Genomic DNA, 10,898 nt, shown 5'->3' on the forward strand with positions numbered 1-10,898 from the left:
GATAGTTAAATTTCTAACGTAGTAGGTGGCGGTAATGCACCTTAACGCTGGTTTCCAACCGCAATTAAACCGAAGAAGAAGAAGAAGAAGAATGTTTTGTAACGCGCATGTTGTGAAAGCGTTTTCTCCAGTGCCGTGGTTTGAACATTGTGCATCCCTGCAGAGAGTTGAGAAATCCGAGTACTCCCTCGGATATATAACTGTAGTTGACGTCTTTTAAAGAGTTTATCAACGGCGTGGTCTATTTCCTGTTTTGGGTGAGTTGTTTTACTCCCTGTGGTCCTCCTAACTCAATGTAAACGCCCACTTTGACACAACTGTAACGCATTTAGTTTATTTATTGTTTCCTCGTAAGGACCCGTGCAAAACAGAAACACAATGATTTCTTCAGACTGACAAAATACATTTAGTCAGGACATGCATGATATGGAGGTGGCGTGATGTGCATTGTGTAGTCCGGGTGTTTGGTTGGAGGATGTGTGCAGAGAGGCCAATATTTTACATTGAGGTCACAAGTCCACCTAACACACACACCTCTAGTCTTTGGAACTTTTTATTCTGTGGAATCCTTATGTGTTTCATGTTCTATTCATTCAGTTAACTGCTCCCTTATGCCTGCACATTTTAGAACCAGGCCTATTCATGCTGTTTTCAAAGCTGTCTCCTCACTTGTAATTTCGTCCATCAATGTCAATGTCATCTATTTCCATGACGGGCAGCTACAGCTCTTGATTCTATGTTTTCAATTCAATTGAGTTTATTTTGTATAGCCCAGATTCACAAATAACACATTTGCCTCGAAGGGCTTTATAATCCTGACACATATGACGTGCCTGTCCCAGGACCTCACATCGGATCAGGAAAAACTCCCCCAAAAGTCAGAAAAAAAACTTTCACAGGAAAATAAGGAAGCAAACCTTCAGGAGAGTGTTTTGTAATGCCACTTTATTCTTCGCAGAACAGCTTCATTTGTTCGAACAAAATGCCTGAGGGACCAGAGCTCCACCTGGCCAGCCTCTTTGTGAACAAAATGTGCGCAGGAGTCTTGTTCACTGGACCAGTCACAAAATCTGCAGTCAGCAAGAGCCCTGATGTGCCCTTCACCTGTGAGGCCTATCGCATTAGTGCCACTTCCAGAGGGAAGGAAGTGAAGCTCACGCTGACGCCCATGAAGAGTGATGATTCAAAAAAGAGAGTGAAGACAGAACAAGCAGACCAGCCCATGGAGATAGTTTTCCGCTTTGGAATGTCGGGCTGTTTCCGCTTCACCACGGAGGATGAGCTGCCCAAACATGCCCATCTGCGGTTTTACGCCAAAGAGAAGCCCTGCAGAGTGCTGAGTTTTGTGGATACACGCAGGTTTGGCAGCTGGCAACCCAATGGGACTTGGCAGGCTGACAGAGGGCCGTGTATCCTGTTTGAGTACGAAAGCTTCAGGTTAGTCAGGCTGAGACTGTAACTTGAGACGCCTGCTCAAAGTATCACTGTCACACTGACCAGTCAATATCTTTGCAGGGAGAAGATAGTGTCACACCTGTCTGACCGTGCCTTCGACAGGCCCATCTGTGAAGCTATGCTCAATCAGAAGTACTTCAACGGTATTGGGAACTACCTCAGAGCTGAAATCCTTTTCAGGTGATGGACTTCAAACAAGCCTCAGAACTACTCAAATGACACATTATACGGTTATGTTTAATCATTTACCATGAAAATGTCAACCTCAAATTACATTTTTTTGTCCAGCAAACAGTTTTAAACCCTAACATATTCAGTTTCAATCAAATAACACTAAGAAAAGCAGCAAATCTTTACATTTTAAAAGGTGGAACCGGACATTGTTTGAAAAAACATTTATCAAAATGGTTGAAGATAATTTGTTAATTTGTCAATGTCATTATTAAGTCCAGTGTTTCCTCTTGTATCTACATTTATTCAGACATATACAGATGTGAAACTTGAGGAATATCAAGCACTGACATTGGATTGGTATTTTGTAATCTACAGATAAACTGTGTTGAGTAATCAGAATACTCATTTTGAGAAAAATTTGGACCAGTGCATCCCTAATCATAACAGTATTTACTCATTTACGGGGTGACAATACATATTACTATATATGTTTTGATGGCTAGTTTGCAAATGTAGTAACTAGTGGCTACAAAGAACAAAGTGAGAGAAAGCCTGGGACAAAGAAACCTTGGTTAACAATAGGCCTCTGCAAAGTTTAAAAAGAGACGTAGTAGCAACAAAGCAACAGGGAGTAACTTTAGTTGTTCATTCCAAGGATGCAACAATCAAGGTCAGCCAGTATAGACTACTAACATCTTTCATTTGTCTCATGAGTGTTTTTCCTGGGAGGTTCTGTTTCGAACAAAATGGCAGATTGCATGTTTTGTTTTGTTCACCAAAAGACCGAACCGGCTCTCATCAGACTCAAGGTCTGTTTACCTCCAGATATGAAAAGAATGGCTTTCTTTCTCCTTGGTTTCTTACGCCCAGAACATTGATTCAGAGGCACATAGGAAACAAAGGAGCCTTTCTGTTTGAAAAAAGAATGAGTCCTAAGTGAGTGGTTCATTGTTTTTTAGGTTGAACATCCCACCGTTCGTGCCTGCCAGGACCGTATTAGAAGGCCTGAAGTCAGAGGATTTATTTGAAAACAAGAAAGCTGTGAAAAATGAGACCACAGACACAAAGGTGAAAGAGCAGAGACAGAGACTCACATTTTTCAGATCATTCCCTCAACAATCCCCTCTTTACATTTTCTAACAGTGCCCCTTTCTTTCTTCTGTGCACAAGAACTCAGACGGAGCTGAACCGAAACAAGTGGAAGGAGAGCCAGGTGACCTGCTCAGACTTTGTCACACAGTGCCGCTGGAGGTGGTGAACCTAGGTTGGTCATTTTGAGTAAAAGACTAATTCATAATGATTTCATTCAGAGATAACACATTGAATTTCCTGTGAAATAACTGATTTTGACTTTGATTTATTTTCCCAGGTGGGAAGGGCTACGATCCCCAGAAAGCAGACTACTCTGGCTTTAAGGCGTGGCTGCAGTGTTACTACGTGGATGGAATGAAATCCATACGGGACCACAACAACAGAACTATGTGGTTCAAAGTGAGTTAATAGAAAAATACAATATTTTAAACTCTGATAAAGTTTCACTTGTCACTGACACAAATATGTACTGCTCTATTTTCAGGGAGATCCAGGCCCCATGACACCTAAAGGTACTCTGAATACATCAAACTTGTATGAAATGTATCTGGTAATAGTCGATGAATAAACTGATCTATATTCTTTTCCACACAATAGATTCAAAGGCACCTAAGGCCAAAAAGAGAGCCAAGAAAGAAGATGACCACGATTACACCGAAAAGAAAAAGGTAACGAGTCACTTTGTTTTGCTATAAGTAATGAATAGATGTAACTCTTAACAAGTTTTTTTTTCACCAGGCGGTCAGGAGTCGCTCTGTAAGCACATCAAAGAAGAACGTGATCAAACGGGAAACTGTGACCAAAACACCAAAAAAAGAAAAGGATGCACCTTCAAAGGAAGCTGTATCCAAAAGCAGACGAGAAGTAAAAGCAACTCAGCGTGAAAAGAGAGAAACTGCATGTAGGAAGAAAAACAGCAGTTCAGAGCCAACGACAGGTGAGCTTTTAAAATTCTCCTAAAATTATAAAAAGAAATGATCTGAAAATCTACTGGGTTACTCCTGGAAAGAGATTTGTATCTCATAGTTGTCCTTGTTGCAGGTCCACAGAGGCAAAGCGAGAGAGTGACCAGGCAGAACAGTAAATAAAAAGGAGGCACCACTGTATGGGATATATGTTTTTGTACTGCAAAATTATTTTTAATAAAACACGTTTTTACATAAATTCTGAAACGTTCGATTGATTTGATGCAAAGTAATTACTTTATTTTTGTCACATTGTCATCCATGAGTAGCTCAAACTGATGTCCTCCATTTGAATTCTTCTAATAACCTGCAGCACCAGATGCTACATTTTATAGCATTTAACAAGTTTCTAAGCTGAGGTTTTAGAACTTGTGACTACCCTGAGAGTCGGTTTCCAGCTGTATCTTCTACAAGATGAGGAGAAGTGACACAATTTGGAAGGGGCTGAAGTTCAGAGTGATTCCCTCTGACGTAATGCGGGCCGGCCGAGTGCGGTCTTGTCTCTCCAGTAAATCACAACTGCAAGGCAAAAAAAGAAGTTCTTAGGAGACAAAGATGCCAGACAACAATAAAAGCTGTAAATCTATAAATACTCACTGCCAGGCTTCCCTGACTGGAAGGGTCGCACAAAGAGTTGCAGTCACGCTGCTCCCATGTGACTCATACAGTCGGACTACAAGTGCTCCTTTCCTGTCCTCAGCCTGACACGGAAAACACAGTAAACAGCCATTAAATGGCAGAGTGGATTAAGTCAAGCCATGTCAAGCTTAGCATTTAATGGTATACCTGTTTAATGGTCTCAAGGATGACTGCAGCAGTGTTGACGGAAAAGGCACTGCAGGGCTCCGTGTCGGCCGTGCACTGGATCGACCTCAAAGGGAAGTTGAGGTTGTATGCACACCGGATCACGGAAGCGTCTTGAAAAGATCCTATATTTAAACACAAAACATGATATCACAAGGTCTCCGGGGAGAGAGTTAAAGTTTAATAAGAGTTCAACCCTACCCGCATGTGGCATGACTGCATAGGTGAAATGATGAGTCCCCATGTCAGCATTGACATCTGGTGCCTTCGGTGCCCTCAGTCTGTGACAGGGATGTTTACTGTTAGATGCAGGGATTATTTACATTTGGTGAAACTGAATTGCATATGAACAGTAGGAAACCTCACAGGGACAGGGTCATAGTGTTCTTGTGGACCGAATAGCCATATTTGCAATCATTCAGGAGCGCAACACCAAAGTTGTGCTCCGACAAATCGGCCCATTTGTGACCCCAAACCTGAGAGGGAAGGCGTGATGAGAAACAGCAAAGACAATACAAAGCATTTCAGCAGCATTATTTTTGTTACGACAGCAATCCTGACATCTTTTGTCCTTAAGTTGAAGATCATCCTATTCATACAGTTCATTCTGGTGTTGTACCTCAAATCTGGCCCAGTCCCATGAAGTGTTCCTGTGTGTGGGTCTCTGCAGATGCCCGAACTGGATCTCATACGTAGCATTGGGGCTGCGGACTTGCACTGGGAATTCCACCTTCAGAAACTTGTGTGACTCCGCCCACTTCACCTGAAATTGGATGGACGCAACATTGGGTATTTATTGTGTTTTGAACAATTTGTCAACTGTTGGATCAATGATTCTCCAGATATCATAAATGTTATACCTCAGTGTTGAATTTGATGTAAGGACACATAGCGTCCATGACAATCTCCTGTGTGATGGTGCTCTTATCACTAATCCTGAGTGTGAAGCTGACACTGCCTCGGAGCCCACCTGAGGACACGACGTGAGCAGGCTGCACCACCTCCAGAACTGGCTTCCTATGGGTCAAGCCTGCAGTTAGGGTCACCTGCACATACTGGAATGAGTATCAAGTCGGCCAAAGATGAATGCAACAGTAATGACGGACACCTTGTCTGCAGATGGTAGTCCATTACATCCCAAGCATCCCAGTACAGAGGGACGTCATCGAACATGATGAACTGGTTCCCATGACAGCCGTCAGAGATGGCTTCTCTGAAACCAACAAAGTGGCGAGACAGATTTTAATTTAGTAAAAAGTATTCCGTGTTAATTGGTCGTGGAAAATGTAGCCACGTGATCAGACAGTACCTGTTAGCACCGATCAAATACAGCGACACCAAAGTGCCATCTTTGTTTACAACAGTCCGTAAAATCCCGTTCTCCATGAGGATGGTGCCGTCGGCCTGTGCATTACATACCAAGCGTATCAGTTAGCTGAATGAAATGACAACATGGCTAAATTAATTAAATGCTCTGTATTAGTACGTACTTGAGAAGTAACAGAGACTGCAGCCGCAGGCTGTGTGTCTACGACAGGGGACAAACTGAGGCTGGGAACTTTCACCAGCGCTGCAATACAACAGATAGCACACAACATAAAATATGCAGCTATACTTTGTAAGGCAACGACCTCATTTATTGTCAATATTTAAACATATACAGACCAAGTGTATCAGCTCCATCTTGACTCTGGATGACTTCATGGCGCTCCCATGGCAGAGAGTTGAACACACCAGTGGAGTTGCCTTTTGACCCGAGGGCTCCAAAGGCATCATGCAGCAGTGCAGCGCCATCCCTGCGAATGTCTGATACACAGCACTCCATTATTTTTATTTTGGAAAGCAATACATGAATATGGCTGAGGTTTTAATGGACATAAAACTGTACCTTCATAATACCGGAGGGCATCCTCCACAACCATCTCTATACAGCTGCCGGGAATCACGTCGTGGAATTGATTTAGTAGAAGCAGCCTGGAAGGGAAAATTCAAAGAAACTATTTTCATACTGCAACAACTAAATGGCATTAATGTATTATTCAAACTTTAATGTATTTGTCTGGACCTCCAGAGCTCCTGCAGTTTTTCCACAGGATACTGAAAAGTTGTGTTCCGACACAGAGCCAAGCTGCTGGCTATCTCAATGTCATGAAGCAACGCCTCACACTGTCGGTTCCCTCGTTTAATCTGGAAGAGAATAAAACTGCATTTTATTAAACCTTATATCATAGTATCATAGTCCTTTTATTGTTTTTATGTATATATATATATATATATATATATATATATATATATATATATATATATATATATATATATATATATATATATATATATATATATATGTATATATATATATATATATATATATATATATATATATATATATATATATATATATATATATTTCCTGGACATGTACAACCCTTTTCCTCCCACTTGTGCTTATACACACAGACACACACAATAATTATATATATGGTCTTTTCTGGCCTATTTGTGCTTGGATATTTTTTACTTTAGTGTAGTTTTTTTTCGCAAAGCATCTTTTAAAAGATCTCGTTTTACCTGAGCCTGTGTAGTGTAGGTGCCGTTGTGCAGCTCAAGGAAGAGCTCTCCGGTCCAAGTACAAAGCAGAGCGGAGTCAGCCTGAAGCTGACAGAAAAGCTCGTCAGGACTAGAAGTCTGGACCCTGAGAAAAGAACACAAGAATTAGACATGGAAGTGATCAATGACGTCACTGGCTACACCTTAGTTATTCATTCTGAGTAAAGCACAACTGTAATGAAAAGTATTGTAGGACGTCATTACAATGACATCAGTAAACAACACTCATATCCTTTGACATTTGACAAGCTTTGAGGAGTTCACTGCTGGCAAACCATATTACAGAAAGTTCTCAGTGCGGAAATAGACGCATGACTAATTTACTTCTGGGACGTATGTCTGCCTAATTTTGGGCTGGGTTTTTGTTACTGACGAGTGCTGAGTTTGAAGTGTGGGACAGGAACTGACTTGGGAAGTCCATCTGTGTCCTGGACCCGGTGCAATCTGTCAAGCATCAGCTGTGTGGGGCCGCCACCCCCATCGCCAAAACCAAACAACACGGCACTGTGATTCGCTCTTCCTTTGTCTTTGTTATTCTTCACTGTTTTCATCAACTGAGGGCAGAAATGTAAGCTTTGTGAGGATTGTAAATATTATTGTCACAGACTAAACATTCACCATGTTATGTGTACCGAAAACTTACTTCTTCAACCTTGCCCTTCATTTCATAGGAATTTCCTGGTGGGAAGTGAGTTAAAACCTTGGAGCCATCCAGACCTTCCCAGAAAAAGGTGTTGTGCTGAAGGAAAGAGATGACAAAACTGAAAGTAAAAACTTAATAACCCAATGTTGTTAAAATCAGTAGCCAGTACAACTTACAGGAAAAGTGTTGACCAGGTTCCAGCTGAGTTTCTGTGTCAAGAAATTGGAAATGCCAGAGCCCTGCATTATCTGAGGAAGCTGGGCAGAGTAGCCAAACGTGTCCGGAAGCCAGAACTAAAGAGAACAGGAAAAGATTATTATAGTATGCATATGTGATCAAATGGCCACAAATATAGCAGGTTATCAAACAAATGTTTTAGGAATCCCTACCTCTTTGCAATGGATCCCAAACTCTTGGTTAAAGAAGCGTTGGCCTTGCAGGAACTGCCGAACCATGGACTCACCTGAGGGCAGATTGCCATCCTGACGGGCAAACATGTCACTCGTAAATCTTAATTTAGGATATGATGTTCATAAGAAAAGTGCAAAGTGGCAGCAGCCCCTTTCATATAGTTATATTGATAAGATACATGAAATTTGTTTTATTTGCAAGATCAGATTCACCATTTCCACCCATGTTCCTCCAACTGGAATGAATTTGCCTTTCTTAACATACTGCTGAATTTGGGAGAAGAGTCCCGGGTACCAGCTCTTTACCCACTCGAACTGCTGGGCCTGAACAAAGAACAAAGAAAAGATCAAAACTCAGGAGGACTGCTCCTATTTGTAAAAACCTTTACGGCTCATACTAAACTGTGTTAGTGGGGAAATACCTGAGAACACGTAAAAACAAAGTCTGGGTTCTTCTCCATCAAACGGATCACTGTCACCCAGCTTCGGCCACATTTGCGAATGGTCTCTTCGTAGGGCCACAGCCAAGCTGGAGATACAGAAAGAAATGTTAACCAATTTGACAAAAAATATTGGAAGATTTTATGTGCATTTTCTATTAGTTTCAACTTCAGAAATAGGCAGAGTATCCTGTTGAGTATGTTTTATAGTATTGCCTTGCTACCACAGATACAGAATAAAAATACGCTTTTCTTCAAAACTGTTTTCCCTTTCAACAAAACGAGATAAACACAAGCAGCCAGAGAAAAAAATTAAATAGTAAAACACTGGCAAAAGCATTATTTAAATCTGTAAATATCAAATCACTATTGGTAAATGTAATTACAAATCGGACCAGGCCACAATGCCAAGTTTTCCACTCTCAAAAGGACACATTTTAGACATTAGACTGAGACCTGAGTCTATGTGGCAGTGACCCATCGCATGAGCAGTGTGCTGGCTTTCCCCGTTCCGCTGGCTTAAGAAGGTGTGGGCCAGACTGTGAGCATTGGAGAAAGAGCTGGGATCAGAGGGGTTGCAGAGGTTCACCATCTCATTGACAATGAAGAGTGCCTGGTAGCCTCGTTGCTCTCCCTCTCCGAGTTCCTGTGAAGGAAGAGGAAAAAGATAACTTCCGAAACACTTCAACTAAAGTTAAGTAACAGGTATTGTTTTGTGTGACTTCACCTTTACGATGTCAATCATCATCTCAAAATCAGTCAGCAGCTCCCGTACATCGCGGTTAAATACCACCAGCTCAGCCTTCTGTACAGAAAACTTCCTGTTGGGATCTGGGGCTGCAATCATGGACCCTTGACCAGCTCCAAAGAGCCCATTGCAGGCCATCTCCACATACAGGATGATACTAAAGAACATAAGAAAATATTGTTAGGTATAAATTTGGTAACAGAAGCAGCAATGAACTCTTGTTTGAGTAACTGACCTGTGTGGCTCCTCGTCGCTCAGACAGTCTGACAGGATGTAACTCGTCTTCTCGCCCTCTTTGGTGAGGCCCTACACATGTCACAATGAAATATAAGCATTTGTTTGCATTGCATTTTGGCACTTTAATTGAGCCGGACTGCTGCGTTACCTGAACTGGCTGTCCATCTCTCCAAACCATTGCTTCTCCATCGCTTTCCCACAGAAGATGAACCTCTTTTCCTCTCCAGGACTGTGGGATCTTCAGGGTCACTTTAAACCAGCAAGTCCACCACCTTCAGCAAGCATCAAGCTTGGTTTATTGCCAAGATCAGGGGGAATATAAAAATGTGTGTGATAAAAAAATATGTCAATTGTACTTACGTGGGTCCAAAGGTATCACCAATTTTATAAGGAGCAAAGGTCTGCTCAAAGGCCTCTGTGAATGTGATCCGTTTTGAGGACAAGAAGGAGGTGAGGGACTCCAGCGGGCAGGAGCCTCCATACAGACTGCAAAATAATTATTCAAGAAGTTATTTAGAGAGCCCAAAATCACAACGTGCATTATGTATGATGAGGCCAGTATAACTTACTTGTGTGCTATAATGTCAACTTAACTCCCTGTATGATTATTACAGTGATTAGCAGTGTGTGGCAGACCTGAAACTAATACTGCTATTCAAATAACCACTGAGCAGCATAATGTGCATGCACGTGTAGGATATGAACGAACGTGTTTAAAACATACACAGAAAAAAAAAACAGAAACATGGTTGTTCTTCTGCATTTAAGGACTTTAATCTATTGCTGTATACGTCTATGCAGCTGCATGAAAACATGTCTCACCGTCCTCTCAGGTTGCAGTCTGTGAAGTAAATATCCGAGACAAATTTCTCCGCTCTCTCGAGGAGAGTGCGCCTGTTTTTTAGCACAGGCTGGCGAGACATCACGAAAACAGCAAGCAAAACACAACACGTAGGTTTACAGTGGTCGGGAGCGCTCAAATCTCGAAGACCCCGGAAGTAAAACGTATTGTAATGTACGTAACCAGCCACTAGATGGCCAACCTGTTCAAGTGGTTTTCTCTCTCCTGGTCAAGGAAAAGAAAGGGCTGTGCAAGGTGTCACCATCGCGCTTCTTTTTTTCCAAATTGCTGGAATCATAAAACATACCTATTTTCGTTAAATCTGGGTTATTAAGACCTATATTATAGGTTAAAATATGACTTTGTAATACTGAGAGCGCTAAGTAAGCCTGCGAGACATGAGACTTTTCATTTGGAAACATAAAATTCAATAAAAATGCAATTTTACTTCATAAATATTAGTTTTATTTTTTATTCTGAGA

The 10,898-nt window shown here is 41.6% G+C and overlaps 2 protein-coding genes across 3 annotated transcripts; one reads left to right on the forward strand and one right to left on the reverse strand.

Annotated features, from left to right (window-relative positions):
• The first annotated feature begins 110 nt into the window (after window positions 1–110).
• On the forward strand, window positions 111–3,870 carry neil1 (nei-like DNA glycosylase 1). 2 transcript variants are annotated; one of them, XM_068602199.1, is made up of 10 exons: window positions 111–257; window positions 959–1,437; window positions 1,516–1,635; window positions 2,589–2,697; window positions 2,800–2,893; window positions 2,999–3,120; window positions 3,206–3,233; window positions 3,319–3,389; window positions 3,460–3,658; window positions 3,763–3,870. In XM_068602199.1, the coding sequence occupies exons 2-10, from the start codon at window positions 983–985 to the stop codon at window positions 3,807–3,809; spliced, it is 1,245 nt and encodes a 414-aa protein (XP_068458300.1). In that variant the 5' UTR covers window positions 111–257; window positions 959–982; the 3' UTR covers window positions 3,810–3,870. The 2 variants fall into 2 exon arrangements, with proteins under 2 accessions (XP_068458300.1, XP_068458301.1); XM_068602200.1 differs by having other exon boundaries at window positions 964–1,437.
• Window positions 3,869–10,504, reverse strand: man2c1 (mannosidase, alpha, class 2C, member 1). Its single transcript, XM_068602190.1, has 26 exons — window positions 10,398–10,504; window positions 9,936–10,061; window positions 9,724–9,847; window positions 9,574–9,644; window positions 9,318–9,495; window positions 9,047–9,236; window positions 8,573–8,679; window positions 8,364–8,474; window positions 8,130–8,222; window positions 7,917–8,033; window positions 7,741–7,836; window positions 7,506–7,651; window positions 7,059–7,182; window positions 6,556–6,677; window positions 6,379–6,464; window positions 6,156–6,296; window positions 5,981–6,060; window positions 5,800–5,894; window positions 5,599–5,703; window positions 5,351–5,507; window positions 5,110–5,253; window positions 4,857–4,966; window positions 4,692–4,771; window positions 4,473–4,615; window positions 4,284–4,387; window positions 3,869–4,205 (listed from the first exon to the last, which is right to left on the reverse strand). The coding sequence occupies exons 1-26, from the start codon at window positions 10,496–10,498 to the stop codon at window positions 4,094–4,096; spliced, it is 3,063 nt and encodes a 1,020-aa protein (XP_068458291.1). The 5' UTR covers window positions 10,499–10,504; the 3' UTR covers window positions 3,869–4,093.
• Window positions 10,505–10,898: the final 394 nt, after the last annotated feature.

This window comes from Clinocottus analis, unplaced genomic scaffold (genome assembly GCF_023055335.1).
Source record: "Clinocottus analis isolate CAN_PGR_092001 unplaced genomic scaffold, fCliAna1.0.p SCAF_6, whole genome shotgun sequence".
Classification (NCBI taxonomy): domain Eukaryota; kingdom Metazoa; phylum Chordata; class Actinopteri; order Perciformes; family Cottidae; genus Clinocottus; species Clinocottus analis.